At 42.6% G+C, this 22,258-nt stretch overlaps 1 protein-coding gene across 2 annotated transcripts in view; it reads right to left on the bottom strand.

Annotated features, from left to right (window-relative positions):
* The window catches only part of XDH (xanthine dehydrogenase), a 177,235-nt gene that overhangs the window by 24,044 nt on the left and 130,933 nt on the right, over positions 1-22,258 (bottom strand). For both annotated transcript variants that reach the window (XM_030196110.1, XM_030196111.1), the window contains 6 exons: positions 19,627-19,818; positions 17,929-18,074; positions 16,508-16,589; positions 13,906-14,001; positions 4,955-5,083; positions 3,296-3,370 (listed from right to left, as the gene is read on the bottom strand). In XM_030196110.1, coding sequence (XP_030051970.1) covers positions 3,296-3,370; positions 4,955-5,083; positions 13,906-14,001; positions 16,508-16,589; positions 17,929-18,074; positions 19,627-19,818 — 720 coding nt within the window. The remainder of the gene's footprint in view (positions 1-3,295; positions 3,371-4,954; positions 5,084-13,905; positions 14,002-16,507; positions 16,590-17,928; positions 18,075-19,626; positions 19,819-22,258) is intronic.

The raw sequence follows: 22,258 nt of genomic DNA, 5'->3' as shown, positions 1-22,258 counted from the left end.
GTGAGACGTACACACTTGGTGCCTTGGTTTGCACCTTATGCAGGTCTTTTTATAGGCCAGGCTACCTCATCAATACCCAAGGCGTATTGTACATTGTATACTCTTATATTTGAGATCACGTTGAGAAGACTCCTGAAGCAGGCCTGTGGCCGAAACACAGTACTCTGATCTCTTATCAATAAAATTTGTTTGACTTTAACATCACTGTCCTTGCCTCTTGAATTCATGATCCACTACCCACCGTAAACTTCTAGGTAGCAGCAACAGAGGTTTTGGGTGTCCTCCCCATCCTAATGCCAACTTCTTCCCTACCAAAGAGAATGATAGTTCTGGCCTGAGCACCCTCACCCCATCTATCTGGTAGTGTTTGTACACGCAGAAGTGACACCCAATCCCTCCTGCTCATCATGAATCTAGCCTCAAAATGGCCACCGTTACTCCTAGAAGCATTCTCAAGAGGAATCTTCCTTTGAATGTATGTAAGCATGCATGGGACTCCTGCTCCAGGTCAGTCTTTCTAATCTGCATGTCTAAACTGGAAACAGCTCTCTCCTCTCCATAAGCAGGAATCACCAACCAACTACAAATAAAAAAAAGCCCTCTCCACTTTCCCTTGCCAACTGTGCTACATCTATGGCCCCCGCCACTGATCCCCAGTTCAGTAACACCACACATCAGCCCACACATGGCTCTCTCCTTCTGATCTCAACTGCATAGAGACACATGGTCTCTCATCCCAACAAACTTTGGGGCCTTCTTCCTCCCCAGGCTCAGCAGCTCTCCTTAACATGGTAGTCCAATCCACCACCCCAATCCCACCAAAAGTGCCTGCTGACATAGCTAACAAAGAGCACTACCAAAAGGCAGTCATCTTCTGAATCAGAGAGTGCCTCCCTCCACCCACCAAGATGGCAATCCAATAGCATTCCTGTCTGGACTCAGGGCTGCACCATCCACGGAAATTGCAAATATGCCTCAACTCACTCCTGTCATTGCTCCTCCTCCCTCTCCAGCTCCTCAGGGCTCCAGCTCTTTGGCCCTCCAGCATTTATATAAGCTTGTGACCAAGACCACCACTCTCCTCAAGCAATCTCTGTGAACACAGAAACCCGTGTAACCACCTTACATTACCCTGGTCTTTCCATTCTCCCCAGTCATAACCTCTGGGCTCCCACATTCTCCACATATGACTGTCAGACCCAACTGGTCCCTGGTTTCCATTCACTATTCAGGAGATGAGCCTGAAGACCAGCTGGAGGATATGGACTGGACCGCTGAGAAGGAAGAGGACTCTGCCTCCTTACCTCATCCTAAATCTCCCCACCAGGACCAACCGAGGACTATTCCTAACCTTGGTTTCTCTAAAACTTTTAAACAAGGCTCTTTAACTTTCTGCCACCCAGACTCTGCTAAATAAAAGACTTCCAATCCATCCTCGTCCTGCAGCACCATCAAAGAGGCATTAGTGCTTCCCAGTCCACCAACTCCTGCAGGACCTTCAACTCAGCATCTGGCAATTGCCTTTGTCAGAAAAGACAACCTCCTGGTGCGTTAAACTTAAATATGCAGTCCAAGCAGCCCCGGGCTACTCTCACACTCAGTTGCCCCACAATTCCATGGTCTCTGAGTCAACATTCAAGAAGTCCAAATCTACAAGAATGCAACTCACCACACAAAGTATACAGATTTCTTGACTCTGTTGGCAGAAGAGCTTACCAGCAATGCTGTGCCAATTACCCATCAAAAGTAATTAATTACTGCTTACAGTAATTAGTTATAGTAATAAATTATCCATCCAGGAAAGTAGTTAATTACTACTTACAGTTATCGGAGTAACTAATTACTTTTCCTTTACTTTTGAACATGACACGAATGCAGCAGTTTTATTCAATCATATAAACATAGTTTAGTCATACGCAAATGACTCTTCCAAAGACAGCAAAATGGATGTTAATGTTCAGGTGCTGAACACTGAAAATCAGAAAATCATATGAATAATACTAAAGGACAATGGAACAAGTACAGCCCAACCCAAAGTAAAATCTTGTCCTGCTTGTATCAAAACAATTATATTAAATTGTTTTGGAACAGAACCACAACATTTTGTGGGTATCTTTAAGAAACCACTAACTTTATGGAAGGTGTGTTTTCAGTCAATGAGGTGATTGCCCTTGAAAGTCTGGTGGTTGAAAAGTGAACTCCAGACAGGGTTCTGGGGTGTTTTCCTTTCATAACTTTAATGGCTTGTTAAAAATACCCCCAAACTGTTGGTTTTCCAAAATAATTTAATATAATTGTTTTTGATATGAGCGGGACAAGATTTTACTTTGGGAAAATGAAAAACTTTCCATTCTTTTCAGATTAATAGCCCTATGGAAGGATTCTTTTAGATTTCAGCCATATGTAGTTAACTGGTCTGCCAACAACGCCTATTTCTGGCACAGTTCTAGGATTAAAAAAAAAAAAGGTTCTAACAATTTAATACAAGACCATTATTATACAGTGTTATAAACAGAAAAAATATACTGTGATGTTGTTGATTATTGACACTGCTAAACTAGTTTCCATTTTATACACATACATTTTTGAGATGTGACAAATTCATGATCACAAAATTTTACTAAGATTTGTGTCCTTGGCTTGACTTTTCTCCTTTTGCTCAATCTCAGTTTTCTAGTTTCTTGAAATAGTTTATCTTTTCATTTATTTTTCTCTTTCCTTTACTCTCTTCCTTGCCACTCTTTTCTACCATCTCTCTTCTCATCCAGAGCAGCAGCCATCACAAAAAAAGTTGGGCTAGCTCTGTGGCTACCTACAGAAAAGTTTCCTTTTCCCCCCGTTCCCCACTACACGTTTAGGCCCTCCTGTTATTCTTACTTACTGCTGCTTCTGTTCCCACAGTTGGAACAGCAAGGCCCTGTTGCAGTACTCCACTCAGGCTGTCTCCAGCCAACCCGTAGTGCCTTTCCTCTGCCAGATCCCGCCTGCCAAAAACAGGAAGTTGTATCAGAAGGGCAGGATCTGGCAGAGGAAAGGCACTGCGGGTTGCCTGGAGACAGCCTGAGTGGAGCGCTGATGTCAGTGGAAAAATGCTTCTTGTACATGTCTCTAAACAAAAGAAACCAAAGGGTAAACCTGATCTTGTCTCCTACCAGTTCAACACACAGATAGTCAGGGCCTGGCAAACATAGGTTGACAGACAAAGGAGAAACGAGAAAGTCACAGGCATGCACTGGACACAAATACAGTGGTCAGAATTGCAATGGGAAACACGGTTATTTAGAAGCCAGTATACCCAGTCTTCCCAGGATCCTTTGGGTTTAGAAGCTTTGAATGGCTCCAATCTTTGTAGAATAGTCTGACATGCATTCTAAAGAAAAAAAAGAGAGAACAATACTTAATACAGCTTTCTTTGCTTACTTTTTTCTCAAAAATGACCATATTTAACAAAATCAAGCAGATGCATGAAATCTGTAACACTTTTCATCTTTCCATTTTTGCCTTTAGCAACACAGGGATAAACAGACATCCATGGGATGCTTTGGATAAAGTTTTATGTATTTTGCAACAACCACTGATCAGTTTCCAGTGAACCCCAATACAGTAAATTCTAGCACCATGATTGGTCTTCACATGAATGTCAAAACCTGATCAGTTCACTGTAATGAAAATCAAGCCCCAGGATGAACAAGCAGATCAAGCCACCACATCTGTAGTAATGTGCTAATTAATGGATAATTACTGACTAAACTTCTGCCTTATTTTTCTTGTTATTGACACAGTATAGTGCAGCATTTAGAACTAGGAAAAAAATTAATGTATCTCCTAATAATACAGTGTTTCCAAGGTGTAGAGCATCTAGCATCTCTTTAGATCGCTAACTTGACAATATTCAGCCAGAAGCGGTCAGTGTTTAAGCGCTGACCACTGCAGGCTGAATTAGGCCAGGGTATTCAATGCCAGGCCCTGTCCAGGAATTGGTACTGAATATCCTGGGCTGTCTAGTCATGTGCTGGCCACCAGCTCTTTATGTGGCTGACTATTGGCTGGGACCTACATAAGGGAACTCTCTTCCTTTCTGGTCCAGATTCCTCCCCCCCCCCCCCCCATTCCAATCCCCTCCACGGCCATGGACTCTTCCAGATCCCTCCCCCTTAATACCAGTGCCCCCCCCAAGTGTCCACCCCTCCCAACCCCCCACTAACAGCAGTCCTTCCAAATGTTACACCCTTCTGACCCTCCAATAGCAGCAAACCCTGACAAGTGTCCAATCCCTCTCCCCAAGAGCAAAGCCCCTGACAAATGTTCACCATCCACCCACCCCCAACTCATAATAGCTGTCCCCATCCAAAGATGCCTCCTTTCCTATTGAACAACCCTCCCCCCACCACACCTTCCAGTACCACGAGACTACTGCTAGAAGTCATGGCAGCCATTTTGTGACCAGAGCCAGCATAGGCAGAAGTGAATGTGGCTTACTCCTCCCCTGATGACCTGCCTAGACCCAGGATTGATGAGGCCTCAAAAGGGAGGGTTCCTAGTTAAAGGTCTGGGAGGCATCTGATCTTAAGGGGAGGGGTTTTGAGTAGTGGTGTCAGCTCTTGTGGTGAAGGTTGGGAGGGGAAATACTGCTAGGCAGTGTCATGATAGGCTGCTACCTTGAAATTAGCCAGTGCTTGCTTTTTATGTAGTTTCATATGCCCAGGGAGCTATCCAGGTCCCAACACAGAATATCACCAGTGCCCGGATAAGTGTAGGCCCTACCCAGACTCTACTCCCAGACTGTCCCAGTACTATCCAAATAGTGTGGGGGTGGTAAGTGCTGATATTTAGCAGCACTATCTGGTTAGCCAGTTTCAAGCAATTTAACCAGGCAGGAGACTCTCCTGTTTTCTTAATCACTTTGCTAAGTTTTCCTGTTCTCACAGCATAAAAAGTTTCTGAAGATACGTACGTAAATGGCCATTCCATTGAGGTCCGAGCTGACTGATGCAGCAGTAGGAGAAGTGTTAGGGACGGTGTTGGTGCTCGTTTCACTGATGTGAATTTTGGAGGTGGGGATTCCCAAGGCTCTGCTAGCAACCTGCAGAACAAAAGTTACTCCCTGAATAGTCACTTTATGGCTGCACAGGTATATTCAATCTGTGAGGGGGCCTGAGCCCAAAGTGGAGTTGCCAGGCCCCATGCCCCTCTCCTCTCCTCCCCCCCCCCCCCCCCCCCCCCCCATGGCTACGCCACTGGTACAAACTCATTTTCAGGATTTGGTTAAGGATCTACTCCGTACTCCATGCCCTAAGGTAATGAAATCAATGATCATGCAAAAAACCCTATTTTGCATAGGAGGTTGAGGCAGGAATTGGGATGTCCAGAACAGGATGTTCACAATTATTCCAATGTTTTAGAAAAGATTCGATGAACACTCACACATTTTGCAAAATACATATAAGAACGCCATCAAACACACATACATTTGGGGCCCTGTTTACCAAAGTGCATTAGTGTTTTTAGCGCGCCTACACTTAGCGCACACATTAACCATGTAGACGCCTATAGGGATATTGTAGGCACCTACATGGTTAATGTGCATACATGGTTAACATGCGTTTAAAATGTTAACGCGCCTATAACGCAGCTTAGTAAAAAGGGCCCTTGGTGACATGTACAGCGAAAACAGTGATGTTAGCAACATACACATGCAGAAAAAGAGTGACAGCACTCAGTATCTTTCACATATAACTCTCAGTACATATATGGGGAACTACCAGTTTTGGCTACGTCCAAATATAAGAGTTGGCAATTATTGCCAGATATTCAGTGGCTTTTATTTGTTAGGAGGAGCTCCTACTTGGATAAGTGTCGTTCTCCGAGACATTACTCAGATTTTCAGTAGCATTACCTGGATAATGCCACTGAAAATCTTCACTAACTGCCCAGCATTATCTGGGACAATCTGGGGGAGGCGGAGCCAAGGACCACTGTTTTTTAGCTCACTTTTCAGAGTTCCCCCATAATACATAGGCAGTGAAGTCAGATGCAACAGTCTTTTGGATGTAACAAATTCTAATATGAAAAAAGTACAAAAATAATGGAGGCCATGGTTATTTTTCCTTTTAAAACTGAGGTTTTTAATCAGTTTAACTTGTTAATAATAAAAAACTAATAAATAATAATTTTAAAAAACTGAGGTTTAAAAGGCACAAACAACATATTTTGCCATTTTCTATATTTTCCGGTGAATTTTCTCTTTGAAATGAAGTGAAAGTGGTTTTATGAATGTGCAGATCTTATAGAATATTCATGAAGCTATTTAGTTCCTTACCTCTAGAAAAGGTATTTTGCCCTTGGACTTCTGCAACTGCAAATGCATGATGTTGCTTCTGTTCTGCCCCCACTGCCATGTATGCATGTTTACATTCAGCTTGTATTCTACTGACACCCTTTAGCTAATTATTATTACTATTATGCCAGCTCTTGTATTCCGCCTATACCTATTCAGTTCAAGGATGGATCACTTTTAACCAAGAGCTGGATTAATCAGTGCAGAAATTACAGATGGATGGAATAACCAGTGACATATCTTAACATCAAGTGTATCCTCATTAGCAGATATTAGGTTAAACAGTTGGCAGACCAGCATTATGAAATAAGAAGGTTTTTAGAGACTTTATGAATTGAAGATAATGTGTGCACGATCTTATAAATATTGGAAGTTGATTCCATAGGTTGGCTAGCTGGTATGGAATAGACAAGTTAAGATATATTTTAGGTAATGTGCAATATGTCCCTACTTGGTCCTGTAACCCTTATACTTACAGGTTAAATGTTGCAAGTGACCTTTCTCTCCAGTTCCCCTTGAGACCTATCTTGTTCATATCTCTGTCGATATTCAAAATGATTTAACTGACCAGAAATGGCCGCTGACCAGTTAAATTGCTTGTTTGAGGGCTATTCGCTCATTTTCAGTGGCACATATGCTGAAAATTAGCAGTTAGTGACTAAGTGAAAGCTGCCTGACTACAAACTAACCCAGGTTGGAGACATTCTCCCCATTATTCATCTGGTGGTGAGCACCACCGTTAATAGTCGCTGGCGGAATTTAACCCAGATATTCAATGCCGGGACATATCTGGTTGTCAGCATTGAATATCCATTTTTTAAAAGCTGGCTAGCACGTGCCCAGTTAACTCAATATTCAGAGCTAATCGGCCTTTCGTTAGCGTATAAAGATAGGACTGCTATTTATGTGGTCTTAGTTACACGCTAATACTGGCCAGAACGCCCGAACATAGCTGTCTTGCACTTCAATGCTAACTGGGCATTTTCAGCAATGATAACCGGTTAAGTGCTGATGTAAATGACTGGATAGCCACCGTTAAGCGAGTTAACCAGTCAGCAGCTGTTCCCAGCCAGTTAACTCACTTTGAATATCGGCCAGACCATTTTTATCAGTTTGGAGAGGCTTGAGATGTCACACCAGCTGGTATTCATCAACCCCTGAGGCAGCTGTTTGGCAAAACATGGCCATGTCAGGTGACCTTGCTTACACCTGGGCAAATAAAGACTGTTTTTTGTATGGTCATAGTAACATATAGTAACATAGTAGATGACGGCAGAAAAAGACCTGCACGGTCCATCCAGTCTGCCCAACAAGATAACTCATATGTGCTACTTTTTGTGCATACCCTGCTTTGATTTGTACCTGTGCTCTTCAGGGCACAGACCGTATAAGTCTGCCCAGCACTATCCCCGCCTCCCAACCACCAGCCCCGCCTCCCAACCACCGACTGGCACAGACCGTATAAGTCTGCCCAGCACTATTCCTGCCTCCCATCACTGGCTCTGGCACAGACCGTATAAGTCTGCCCAGCACTATCCCTGCCTCCCAACCACCAGTCCTGCTTCCCACCACGGTCTGCTTCTCTTCTCTTCCTTTCTCCATAACTGTGGTCATGTAAACACAGCAAGTGTACGTGAAACTTACTTTACTTTACTTTGCAATATTTGATGCCATGTTTCACCATATGAGCCTGAGGTAAGTTGCAATTAAAATATTGATTTGCACATAGAATACCAACATTACAGGGAGCTTCTGGTGACGTCGTTAGAAGATGGATACAGCAGCCTGGAGCACCACATTAACCACAAGGAAAATGCAGTGTAATTAGCAATTCCTCTGCTGGACTGCTGCTATTTTCTTTGTGAAAGAGCATCAAACTTGCAACATCACATTTAGCAATGTCTAAGAAGAATACAGAGATAAAGCAGTATTTTCAGGCACCGGACAGAGAGGAACATGGCGGCTCACATGGTGTCTTTTAAGCATCCACCGTTACTCCAGACAATGCCGAACTACTCCGCTTACTAAGAGAGATCTTCAACTAACATTCTCAGAACTTAAGCATGCCCTTAAAAAAGATGTGGCAGACCACTTGGAAGAATTAAATACTTTGATCAGCAACTTGCACGGCGGCCTTGAAGAATTTGGGTGGAGAGTTGATGACCATGCTGAGACGATGATAGTAGTTTTTAAAAAGCAAGAGACTGCAGAGGGAATACTGGAGGCATTAATAGAGAAGATCGAATATGTGGAGAATCGCTCCAGGCACCACAATATCCTTATCCACAGTATCCCTGAGCCTGTGGGCAAGGAGAACTGTGTCCAAATAGTGCAGGACATTGGCAGAAAGATCTTGGGAACAGAATATGCAGGAGTGGAATTGGACTGTATTCTTAAAATGGATCAAGTTCATAGGGCATTAGACCTTAAGCGCAACACCAGACCCCATGATATTATAACATGATTGCAACAATTTTCTGCAAAACAATAGCTGATGAATAAAGTAAAGAGAATAGGATCTTTGAAATATTTGATATACCAATATCGCTTTTTCAAGATCTCTTAGCTGCAACATTTCAAAAAAGACACAAATTAAAGGAAGCGGCCATGTTGATCCAACGTGATAGAGTGCGATATAAGTGGTTATGTCGTTTTGGCTCACTTATGTGGTCACTGATACTACATACAAAATTAAAATGCTGAAAGAGGCCCATGACAGTCTCAGAAAAGCAAGACTCTGGAAAGAGACTGAACCGACTTGCATGCAAGATTCTTCCACTCGATGGGTAACTCCAAAGTGGCACTGGCTACCGGACCAAGGCAAGCATCTTAAGTGCCAGTCCTCAGAATTGGTAGAAGATTCAATTTGCCAGCGTTAATTGCAGTCAGATTATCACTCTATGACACTTCCCCTGCTGCAAATTTGCAGTCTGAATAGAGTACAATTAAATTGCAAGCAGCCTGGTTATTCTCTGAAAGTTTGATGTTAATATCAATGAGTGCTGTTTCTAAGTGATGTTTCTCAATGTAAACTTTATTGGTAATAGAGTTTCAGTAGGAGTTATAACACTATTATGTTTTTCCTTTCTGTGGCATCACTGCATGTATTATCTGAATATATTACTTTCATTGGTGGGGGAAGGATAAGGGAGGACTATGGGATCATCGGGGAAGAGGATGGATAGGCAGGGTGAGACCTTAGATTTGCCTGGTAGATACTGGTAGATATCTGCTCTGTACCATCTGTAGCACCTTTGAGACATCTGATACTCCTTTCGGAGCAGAAATGGAGACATTATAGAATCTTCATAGAGTTAAAAGTATGATGACTTGAACAAATGTAATAATATGGAATATTTGTGGTATTAATTCCCTGGTTAAAAGGAAAAAGTTCTTAACTGCTCTATGCCAAAGCAGGAGACCCACCTTAGTGAAATAAAGCACCAGAAATTGTTGTGTGAGTGGGTGGGCCACTGTTATTATTTGATTGCACCAGTACATCAGAGAGCTGGAGTAGCCATACTCATTAACAAAAATTTCCCATTTGAGAAATTTAAAGTTTATACAGATAATGTGGGCCACTGGGTGGTGGTACAATGTTCAATTTATGGGAAATCTTATGTTTTGGCGTCAGTTTATGCACCCAGTATATATGACAGAGGATTCTTTCCCAACTTATTGAATACTTTATTGAGTTTCTCAGGGAATACTATATTAATGGAAGGCAACTTCAATGCAGTAGCAGACCCTTTAATTGATAAAACTGGAATAGCGACACTTGGAGTGCATTCAAATCTGTGGGGAGAGCAATTGCTTTGTACAAGCTTACATTTAATAGATGAATGGCAAGTGCTTCACCCCTGAGAATGAACATTTACCCAAATTTCCCAAGCGCATCTCATGGAAAGCAGATTACATTATTTTTTAGTCCTAGAACACTTCACAGACATAATCATCTGAAGAATCTCAGACCATGCCATGAATAAATTGAGTTTCCATTTTGCCAGGCATGGTCACTCGCCTATGTGGAGTATGCCACATGGATTACTGGAAGATGAGTCTTTTAAAGAGGGAGGCACATGTCAAGGATGCCCTTTGCCCCCGGCATTGATGTATTGTACATTGAACCCTTGGCTCAAAAACTTTTACAAGACCCAACAGTCCAGGGTACTACCCTGAGTACACAATATTTGTTGGCTATGCTCACAAGACCCCAGATTACATTACCATACACATCTTCATCTAATGGACATTTGTCAGGCCTTTTGGTCAATTCCAACAAATCGGAAGCCCTAAGTCTCTCTAAAGAGTTAGCAAATGCTAGATAGGTACATTTCCTTTCAACTGGGTGGGTGCTCATCTGTGCTATTTGAGTTTCCTTATCCCTTGCCAGTTGTCTGAACTTTATCATTTAAATGTATGACCACTGCTCAGAGATACACAAACCCTTTGCCGCAGATGGCAGCACCTGCCCCTTTCTCTATGGGATAAGATCCAGTTGTTGAAAATGATAATTTGTGGCAGTTTCTGCGGGGAACAAAGAAAGCTAGACTGCGGCTACATAATTTGCAACTTTAACGGTAGGATGGAGGTTGGGTGTCCCTGATATTAAAGTCTATTGTATTGTATGCATATTGTATTGTATTGTATGGTAGAATACCCCAGATTTCTGCAATAGAATTCTTGAGAAATTTATAGGAGGAAATCAGGTATTATCGTATCTTCTCCATGCTAGAGCTCAAAACCTTACCCATTGAAATTGAATTGTTTCAATATCCATTCAATTGAAACAACAGATATTGGTTAAACCGATCAGATAGGCATGGGCTATCATACACAAAAAATTGGGGTTACAATCACAATTGTTCTGATTGTGGGTAATGGTGATTTGTTGCCAGGGGGGGTGGTGGCTGACCCTTTTATAGGCATTGGTCAGGCAAGGGAATGCCAATGCTCTTGCACTTACTAGAAACAAATTAGGCTAAGTTGATAGATTATAACATTTTAAAAGAGAGCTATGAGATCCATGCTCATGATTAGTATTCATACTATTAACTGAGTCACTATCCAGTTTATAATTGAAAGAGAAAAGCGCCTATATTTCGACCCAAATCAGGAGATGGGCGTTTTTCTCGCAAAGGTGCCCAAATCGGTACAATCGAAAGCCGATTTTGGGCGTTTCCAACTGCACTCCGTCGCGGAAACGAATAAAGGTGACGGGGGGGTGTCGGAGGCGGGACTTCGGCGTGGTTATCAGCCAAGGAGAGATGGGCGTCTGTAGCTGATAATAAAAAAAAAGGCGTTTTTACCGCGATTTTGGGTCACTTTTTTTGGACCCTTTTTTTTCACGAACAAGTCCCAAAAAAGTGCCCCAACTGCCCAGATGACCACTGGAGGGAATCGGGGATGACCCCCTCCCACCAAAAAAAACCCACTTTAAAAACTTTTTTCCCAGCCTGTATGTCAGCCTCAAATGCCGTACCCACCTCCATGACAGCAGAATGTGTTCGATCCTCTCACAGCCTTTCCCTGGGTCAGATGTGGCTCTCGGGTGTACTACAGGGTCACATCAGCATTGCATTGTGGTGGGTGTAGGGTATTGGGCTCCGTGATTTCATTAGCTTGTGTTACAGTCTCACGATGTTGGTAGTTGGTAGGCTCTTCTCCCATGGTACTTTTCCCCTTGCCTATTGGGTCAGAGTGTGCCCTGTTGTGTTTCCTGTTGTAGTCCATGCGGTAGTGGCCATTTTTGTAAGCCAGTTTTAGTTCCCTTTCCTGTGTTAGCCACGTTAGACAACTTAGTTCTTACCTTGAATGTGGCTGAAAGAGGGCATTGTACAGCATTCTGCCAGCTCTGACCTTCTGCTAATCTCAGTACCAGGGAGACTCGTTGCCAGTGGGGCACAACCTCTGCAGTTAACTGTGAGTAAACGTGCTTATTCCAATAAAGGACGTTTTCGGAGAGATTAGTCTTCAGGTGTCAACTGGTGTGCCAATGTTATACAGCAGCAACAAGTCCTAGAGGCCTGCGTGTATGCAGGTCCCTGGAGCACTTTTAGTGGGTACCGCAGTGCACTTCAGCCAGGTGGACCCAGGCCCAACCCCCCCCCCCCCCTACCTGTAACAATTGTGCTGGTAAATGGGAGGCCTCCATAACCCACTGTACCCACATGTAGGTGCCCCCTTCACCCCTAAGAGCTATGGTAGTGTTGTACATTTGTGGGTAGTGGGTTTTGGGGGAGGGGGGTTGGGAGCTCAGCACCCGTGGTAAGGGAGCTATGCATGTGGGAGCTTTTTCTGAAGTCCACCACACTGACCTAGGGTGCCCAGTTGGTGTCCTGGCATATCAGGGGGGCCAGTGTACTACCAATCCTGGCCCCTCCCACGACCAAATGGCTCGGATTAGGACGTTCTTGAGCTGGGCGTTTTTAGTTTCCATTATCGCTAAAAAAAAAACAAACGCCCAGCTCAAAAACGTCCATTTTTTCGAAAATATGGTTAGGCCCGCCCCTTCACAGACCCGTTCTCGGAGATAAACGCCCATGGAGATAGCTGTTTGTGTTCGATTATACCCCTCCACGCCTCATCGTTGGTATCACACTATGCAGTTAATTTTCAAGAATCTATTTTTATCAAGTTTTTGCCTTTCCTGGCAGTCAACAAGGGCCTTGTAGGCTGTTGCTATGAAGTAACCAAATGGTGATGGGGCAGCATCCTTTGCAATATGTCATGGATAGACGACAACAAGATTTTAGACATTATTCACTTGATGGGTTAAAAGCTAGCTTGCGCGCTGGGTCCAGAATGGAGGCTACGATATTGCCTGGGAGATTTGTTTTGGGAGGTGGGTGGCAATACAAATTTAGAGGGTTCCAAGGAGGAGGCATAAGAAAACAAACGGAGTCATCCTTTCTTGATGTGTTTATGTTCATGGAAAAAGTTCTTACCATACTGTTAAAATGTTACCTCTTTTATTTATCACTCTAATGAATCAATAAAGATATTCAAATAAAATACCAAAACTAATTTCTCTATCCCACAAATCTTTCTTATCCCAATTTTAATTCTTAATCATAAATGTCTTATTATATAACCATGCTTTTTAAATTTCACATAGCATTGCATATGACTTAATTCCAAAAGGAGACCACTCCACAGCTCAGGCCCCAGAACTCCAACAAACTGCTTACATGTAGACTACAATTTAAATCCATTAGGAACAACAAAATAATCCTGTTGGAAGGAACATAATGACCTCAGTGGTTCATACAGCATTTTGTAAATTGAGCACATTAGATGGCAGCCCTGCCCTGCCCCTCCCATGCATCCCCATGCATTTATTCACTTTGGGGCTCATTTTCAAAGCACAGACTTACAAAGTTCCACAGGTCATTTTGTAACTTTATAAGTACTTTGAAAATACACCTCTATGTAACTTTGCAAGTCTAAGTGTTTTGAAAATATGCCTCTTTGTCACTTAGGTGTGCCCTTAGTCACTTGACTGGCACTTATATGTATAAGGTGTACATTTACCCATGAGGGTAATAGTATTCTGCATATTTCTCTACCTGAATCATCTTGGTGTGAAGTCCCTGGCCCATTTCGGTTCCACCGTGGGTCAGAAGCACTGAACCATCTGTGTACACATGCACTAGAGCCCCCGCCTATAACAGAGAATATTAAAACCAAGTTAGATAATGCAGCCTTTTGCCAAGCACATGAACAGAGCTCAATGCACCTGAATTTCTAAATATTCTGCTGATAGATTCACTGCAAATGGGCAAAGTTCACTTGGACTTCTAGAACTTCATTTATTTATTTAATTAGCATTGATTTACCGCCTTTTTGAAGAAATTCACTGAAGTCAGTATGCCAAAAATAGGCAATGCATAATACAAGGTGTTGCATAGTATGTTATGTCAATACAATATGCAATATATCATTTTAATAGACAGCATATGTTTAAGCAAAGAGGGAACATATACCCTCCTGTTTACTAAGCCCCGTTAATGTTGACACAGCTTGGTAAACATGGGGGGGGGGGAGATAGATAAGATAGAGTAACAGGAGTTAGAAAATAAGGGGACAAATTAAAGAAAGTTGCACATGAAGTTAGAATGGTGCTTGAATATAATCTCAGCTAGCGTAAGAATGGATAGAATGGAAAGGCAAGTCTACAAAAATATATTCAGCCTGCGTGGGCAGTCTAAAAGCATTTTAAATTCATATATGCATGTATAAATAAACTTGAAAGTAGGAGGAGAATAAAAGCAGCACCCAGCTGAAGGTTTTCCCAACCAAGCTCAGTCAGGATTCAGCTACCAGCAGCAATGCAGAAATGAAAGAAGCAGGCAGCAGCCTACAGCTATAAAGTTTTTTTTAATTGATTTTTAATAATGAAGCAAACAAGAAATAACACTGTCATCACTGCAAGCTGGTACAGCACCTGTTTCCTGCCCTCTCCCCATGGATCTGGCATCCCTCTCTCCCCCCAACAGTGGGTCTGGCACTTCTTCCTCTCTCCCCCCCCCCCTCCCCACCCATTCCATAGGTCTGACAACTCTCCCTTTTCCCTCCTCCCCCACTGTTGATCCAGCATATGTTCCCCCTTCCTGTCCTCGGAAACCAGCGAGTTGCTGAGAGCGCTAAAGACGTGCTGCTGCTTCTGGCTGCCGGTTCCTCTCTCACTGTGCTTGGTTTTGCACACAGGAATTTGCAGAGAGAAGGACCGGCAGCAAGAAGCAGCAGCACGTCTTTAGCACTGCCCACAAGTCACTGGTTTCTAAGGACAGGGGAACAGAAGCTGGACCAGTAGTAGGGGGGAGAGGGGGAGAAAGTTGCCGGACCCACAGGAGGGAGAGTTGCTGGACGGTGGGAGTAGCCAGGAGCCAATACATGAGATTGGGTCCCTTAAGCTTGTGAGCTAGAGAAGGTGCCTGAATGTGTGTGTCACATGCCAAATGCATGTGACTTGGCATGTCTGCAGGTAAACACCTCCTTCTCTTTACCTCCATACCTAAAATGTGGCCTTCCCCTCCCCCTCCCCATCTACATCACTCACACACAGCCTTTCCCAAGGCACACACCCCTCCTGCTCACCCTCCTCCCCTCAGGCATAGCCCCTCATGCATACAGTCCTCCAGCTCTGTCTCCCCCTCCCCCACAACCCTCCTTGCATATCTCCCTGCTTTCATGACTGTGTTTCCAATGCTTATATGTTTTTTTTGTCACTGTGAATCAAGTTCACAGTACAGTCCAGTGTTTACTGGTTATCTTTATGCACCAGATCTTCCTTGTTTTGTGCATACTGAGGTTAATTTGCAACCCCCTGATGCAGGTGGCTGTGCCCATCGAAACACGGCCCGTGAATGCTGGTGCTTTCAGTAAAGACCCTTTGACTTCATTTCCAACGGCTGATTGTCATTTGTGTCACCCTCTACTTCTCTTTGCACTACTGGCGTACAGACATAGAGGTCTTTTCTCCTGTTTTTTTTCTGATACATTTGCCTCAGCCCCCCAGAATGTAAGCTGTAAAAGCCACTGAGGAGGAAAGTGGCTGTATAGCAGGCTTCATCCTCCTCCTCCACCACCCACTGCCAACTGCAGTATTTCAACAGTGTGAGACACCGTAGAGTCCTGCAGTTCAAATATTGCAGTCAGCCCCAAGCAGTGAAGGAAGAAGATACGAGAGGGGAGGGGAGGTAAGGCAAATATTAGAAATGATTTGTACCATAATGGGGGTTCTGCAGGAGGGGTGGCCATGCCGTGAGGGTTGGGGGAAGGGATAGAGGGACTAAGCTTAGTGTATATGCACTGGGGGAGGAAGGTGAAGATCGAATCATGTGAGTCACACTGCTTCCGTAGTCTCAATTCTAAGATTCTCAATACACAGTAGCACAGAATTCCCCCAGGAGTAAATGATGCACTTGATCCTTGGGAGGAAGGGAAGATGGCCACCACTATTGTGATGGCTTTTGATGGTTATAACAAGTGGTGCCGAAGGGAAGACACGTCCCCTCTAATCATCAGGAGTAGTGAAATTTCCTGGTTCTGACAGGGCATCACAGTAAATAGAAAATAAAAAATGTCCTTTCATAAGCAGCAACTTCACACCCTTTTCTAAATATTAGGGAATTTTTAAAAAAGAAAATAGAAAACAGCTGCACAAACCTGATTCAGTACAGTAAATGTAAAGCTGATTCCAAACTTAGTTGGGATAATGGCTAATCCCCTCTTCTTCCAACGTTGCTGCCTGGAAAGAACACAGTATTACACCCCATGTTTCCATTAAACTCACAGGCACACTAAGCAAACACTGAGAAGAGAACATTATACTTTACCCTTCTATCACACTCACATGCATGCTATTCAAGGCCTGACTCGTCGAGAAACAGAAAATGCCTTTTCACTCTCATATGCTATGTAGGAAGGATTCCCAAGGTTTGTGTGATGCAGCATGTAAACACATATCCCCTTAAATGCAGTCCCTCACATGACCACATTAAGAGAAAGCTAACTAGACTGCTAAACCAGGAGGGTGGGGTCCTGCTAAATGGAATTAAAAACCCCAGAGTATAAACAAGAGGGGAAGGCCCAGAGCAGGAAGAGAAGGTTTCCAGGGTGTCTGTAGGAGCCAGGGTCTGCAGACCACAAAGCTGAGGTAGGTACTTGTAACACTGCATAAAGTATAATTCTGAGGCTTGACAGGAACCAGGCTATCAGGTGATACTCATTTCAAGCTGACCTTCCTGTGCAGTAGTGGCTTGTTGAGGCTTGACAGGAGCAATTCTTCTTTAGTTGAGTTATAGTTGGATTGAAAACTGATCTATGCAACTACTGAGTTCTATGCCTGAAGAGAATGAAAAGGCTTGTGCACATGGTTGCTTTAAATGCCATTAAACAGTTTAATGTTCCTTTATATTATGGTTTGCCTGTATTTGTGAAGGCACAGTGCCTTAAGCCCTGCTCACAATAACACAGTTTGACTCTGGCTCCTGCACCTTGGACCAATGGTGACACTAGTTGACTGACATAACAGCATACTTGTGCCAGGTTCTAAAGGGATCTGCAAGCTGTGCTTCTTAGCCCAGTGCTTCTCAACCCTCTCCTGAAGACACACTTAGCAGGTCCAATTTTCAGGATTACGCCAATGAATATGCATGAGATAAATTTGCATAAAATGGGTCTCCAATATATGCACATTTAGCTCATATATATTCAATGTGGTAATCATGAAATCCTGTACCGAACGCTTCCGAAGGTAACAGCTGATTCCATTGAACCGCTGTTACCTTCAGAAGTGTTCAGTACAATCTGCTGTGTAAAGTCTTCCAAAAGAAAATTTGAGTCTTTTTTACTTTTAAGGACATTGGTTTGACCCCTGAGACAGGCGCACTTTTGCGCCAAAACACGGCCCATGTCAGATCTTATTTCATTAAAGATTGTATCATTGCTCCAGTCTTGGAGGCCCTTTTGTGCTTCTTGTTTTGGTTACTCCAGTAGCAATGCAATGGCCTTATTTTCATGGTTTGGATTTAGCATGCTTTGATTGCTTGCTTTCTGTTCACACTGAGCAAGTGGTTGCTGCCTACCTGTTGAACTCCTCTATCTGTTTCTTCCTCTGGTGAAACCTGGAACTCATCAGGCACTCTTCCCAACATCTCTGCAGAGTGAATTCTTCAAGGCGTTGGTTGAAGTGTGTCAAGTCTCCTTCCTCATACAGGTTCAGTTTCCGGACCTGTCCAAGCAATGAAAATTGAAAAAACATTGATTGATCTTAGGAAAACAAATACGGAATACTTCTATATTGAGTGCCTTAAGTTAGGTGCCAATTAGGCACCTACCTTTAGACACGAAAGCAGCACATAACAGTAGTTAAGCGCCAAAATGGGTGTGAAATAGCAGCAGATAACGGTAGTTAATCACCAAAAAGAGAGTGAAACAGCAGCAATAACGGTAATTTAGCACCACAATGGGAGTGAAACAGCAACATATAAAGGTAGTTAATCACCAAAATGGGAGTGAAACAGCAGCACGTAAAGGTAGTTAATCACCAAATTGGAAGTGAAACAGTGACAATAACGTAGTGAAATGCCAAAATGGGAGTGAAACAACAGCAGAAAACGGTAGTCAAACGCCAAAGTGGGAGTGAAACAACAGCAGATAATGGAAATGCCAAAATGGGAGTGAAACAGCAGCAGATAACGGTAGTTAATCACCAAAATGGGAGTGAAACAGCAGCAGATAACAGTAGTTAAGTGCCAAAACGGGAGTGAAACAGCAGCAATAACCGTAATTAATCACCAAAATGGGAGTGAAACAGCAGCAGATAACGGTAGTTAATCACCAAAACGGGAGTGAAACAGCAGCAGATAACAGTAGTTAAGTGCCAAAACGGGAGTGAAACAGCAGCAATAACCGTAATTAATCACCAAAATGGGAGTGAAACAGCAGCAGATAATTGTAGTTAAGTGCCAAAATGAGAGTGAAACAGCAGCAGCAGATAATGGTAGTCAAAAACCAAAATGGGAGTAAAACAACAGCATATAGCAGTAGTTAAACGCCAAAACAGGAGTGAAACAGCAGCAATAATGGTAGTTAATCACCAAAATGGGAGTGAAGCAGCAGCACATAATGGTAGTTAAGTGCCAAAACGAGAGTTAAACAGCAGCAGATAACTGTAGTCAAATGCCAAACTGGGAGTGAAACAGCAGCAGATAATGGTAGTTAAGTGCCAAAACGGGAGTGAAACAGCGGGAATAATGGTAGTTAATCACCAACATGGGAGTGAAACAGCCACAGATAACGGTAGTTAAAAATGAATTCGGCCACTTACATAAATTAGCACCAGCGCTAAATATTGCTGGCACTTATACAGCTGTCAGCTCTGACCTCGGAACGCTGGTCTCCGGCAAACTTCAAAAATGGCCACCAGAGCCAATATTCGGTGGCACTGCCCAGTTAAGTGCTGCTGAATATCTATGACTAGCCTGTTGAGTGCAATTTAAGCTGGCAGAAACGTCTCCTGCTGCTTAAATCGCTTTGAATATCAACCATTTGTGTTTTGATATAGGTTTTTTTGGTGGGGTATAATTTGTCTACCAAAAATATTATCTTTTGAAAGCTGAAAATGATTGTAAACAAGGAGATACAGAGTAGGCAGAGTATGCTGACTACACAATATGTACATGCCACACCTTGGCTTGCTTACAGTATGAGCACTAAATACATTTCAGTGATTATAAATTTGGGAGTATTATCTTTGCTTGGGTTTTTTTGTATGATTTTACCTCTTCTGCTGGCAGCCCACACGTGACAGCAATGTCATTCATCCAGCACTCTGCAATCAGCATGCCTTGTGGGCCACCAAATCCACGGAATGCAGTGTTGGAAGGCAGGTTGGTCTTACAGACGTAGCCCACAACTCTGATGTTGGGAATCTTGTAGGTGTTATCCGCATGGAACAAGGATCTGTCCATAACCTGACGAACACCAAGCAAAATAAATGTTGTAAAAATGTTAGTTTATACATCAACACTTGGGGCTGGATATTCAAAGGGAATTATCTGTATAGCAGCCACCACTATGTGAATGTTTTATTGGGCTTATACAGACAGTGCAACTGAAAGTTTTATTTACTGAGTAAAGTGGTGTGGTAGCCGTGTTAGTCCACTTTTAAAAGTAATAAATAGAAATAAATCAAAACATAGAAAAGAAAATAAGATGATACATTTTTTATTGCACTAACTTAATACATCTTACATGTATTAAGTTAGTCCAATAAAAAAGGTATCATCTTATTTTATTTTCTCTGTTTTGATTTATTTCTATTTATTACCTATTTATTTATTGGGATTTATTAACCACTGTTATAAAGAGATTCACCCAAGGCGGTGTATAACAGGTACAGTTTAATATAAAACTTACATTTTTGTTAATAGCATAACAATAGTAAAATAACCAAATATAAACATAAATACAATAAATGAGGTAAACTTGAAGACAGCAAATTGAAACCTAATAATAGAGCTACCATGAAACAGTATCAAAAATATACACATTTAACAGTACTGAAATTCAAATAACAGAGATATAATACGATGTCAGCATAATACTAATAAAACACCTAAGCATGCATTAGAACATTCAAATAACATAGATATGATGCTAATGATTTTCTAATAAAGAGTTCTAATAGAATCCCACTGTAATAACTTATATCTTCAAATATCCCAGATTTGTTACCCAAAATAACCTATAAATATCCTAATTATACATCTTCATTCTTTTAACCATTTTTCCTGTTATCTTATTTTTTTACGTTGTATATAAAACCCACTCTTTTTCAGCTCCTTGTGACTCTAGGCAAGTCACTTAACTCTCCATCACCCCAGGTACAAATACTACATAACCACTTTGAATGTAATTGCAAAAAACCACAGAAATATGGCATATCAAATCCCGTTCCCTTATCAAGGAGTAGTAAAAGCCTCAGAAAATTTGGTTACTTATGACTGTGAATATCACTGTAAAATACAGCATTACTACTCCCACTTTCAATCATTGACTAATGATTTTCTACAGTATAGCTTACTATGTAGCCGAGGGGCCAAGTGCAAATATATAGATGGGGACAAGATGGGTGGTACAGAGTCAGTTGGGATAAATAAATGGGTGGCTAAACATAAGGCAAGTTCTTTGCACAGTTAAATAAGATATAAGGAACTGGTCTAAGTTCCATGTTGTGCAGCAAGCTACTCCAGCTGAGGAATGAGTATATAGTAGTCAGTCATCCTGTATATTAAAGACTAGGGAGAAAAGCCAGGCTTTCACCTCCTTTCTGAAGTAGAGTTGGACAAGTTCCAAAGCAGGGGACCTACTCTTGAGAAGACTCGCTGACGGGTATCACATCGTACAATTTCTTTTGATGAGAGTACAGATAGTGATGCTCCTTGAGAGGACCTTAGAGGTTTCAAAGGTGTGTATTCTTTAAGTATTCTGGCCCATTTTGACTGAGGACCTTGAAAATCAAACACATAGTTTTAAATTTAGCCCTGTAAGGTACTGGTAGCCAATTTCGTTTTTGTGGGAAGGGTGTGATGTGGTCATGCCATTTGCAGCCTTCTATCAGTCATGCTGCAGCCACTACTTATGCTAGTTCTATGGCAGTTGTAAATATGAACACCTAAATGCAGCAGTTAGGTGCCTGACAGTAAAGTACGAGTTGAAATAGAAATCCCAAGACCTGCCCATGCCCCTCCCTTTATTAAAAACTGTCAGTTAGGTGCCTGACTGCTGCATTTAGGCACCTAACTGACAGTATTGAATAAAACGCGTACTGCAAAGACCCAAATCTGGAAATGTATCCCCTCAATGCTGGAGAATACTGGAGGGTTTTAAACCAGTTCTGGCAGATGTATGCCAAAAAAACTGACATATTCTAATCCATAAATAGAAAATAAAATTATTTTTCTACCTCTGTTGTCTGGTCATTTTATTTTTCTTCTCATTTGGTCCCAGACTCTGGTTTCTGCTTTCCTTTCCTCTCCTCTGTCTATTCTTAACTGTCTTGCCAGGGTCTCCTTGTCTATTTGGCATTTCCTGTCTCTCCATGTCCACCATCCATCTTTTCTCTTCATCCCTATCCACCCTGCCCAGCATCGCCCCTGTGTCCCTGCCCCTATCCTCCCACCATGTTGAGCACCTCTCCTTTCTCTGACCCTGTTCTTATCCTGTCAAACATAACCCTATCCCCCCCCCCTAAAATCTCCCTCTGTCTTCCCTCCCTCCTACCCCCTTCCCCAGGGGTTCAGCAAGTGTTCCTCTCTGTTCTCTCTCCCCCTTCTGGGCCCTGCAACGCTACCTCTTCCTTCATCTTGTCTCCCACCCCCCAATCCTGGCATTTTTCTCACCTCCCTCCCC

The sequence above is a fragment of the Microcaecilia unicolor genome, chromosome 3 (assembly GCF_901765095.1).
Source record: "Microcaecilia unicolor chromosome 3, aMicUni1.1, whole genome shotgun sequence".
NCBI classification, from domain to species: domain Eukaryota; kingdom Metazoa; phylum Chordata; class Amphibia; order Gymnophiona; family Siphonopidae; genus Microcaecilia; species Microcaecilia unicolor.
The sequence above is the reverse complement of the archived record's forward strand: the minus strand, read 5'-3'. Positions and strand labels throughout refer to the sequence as shown.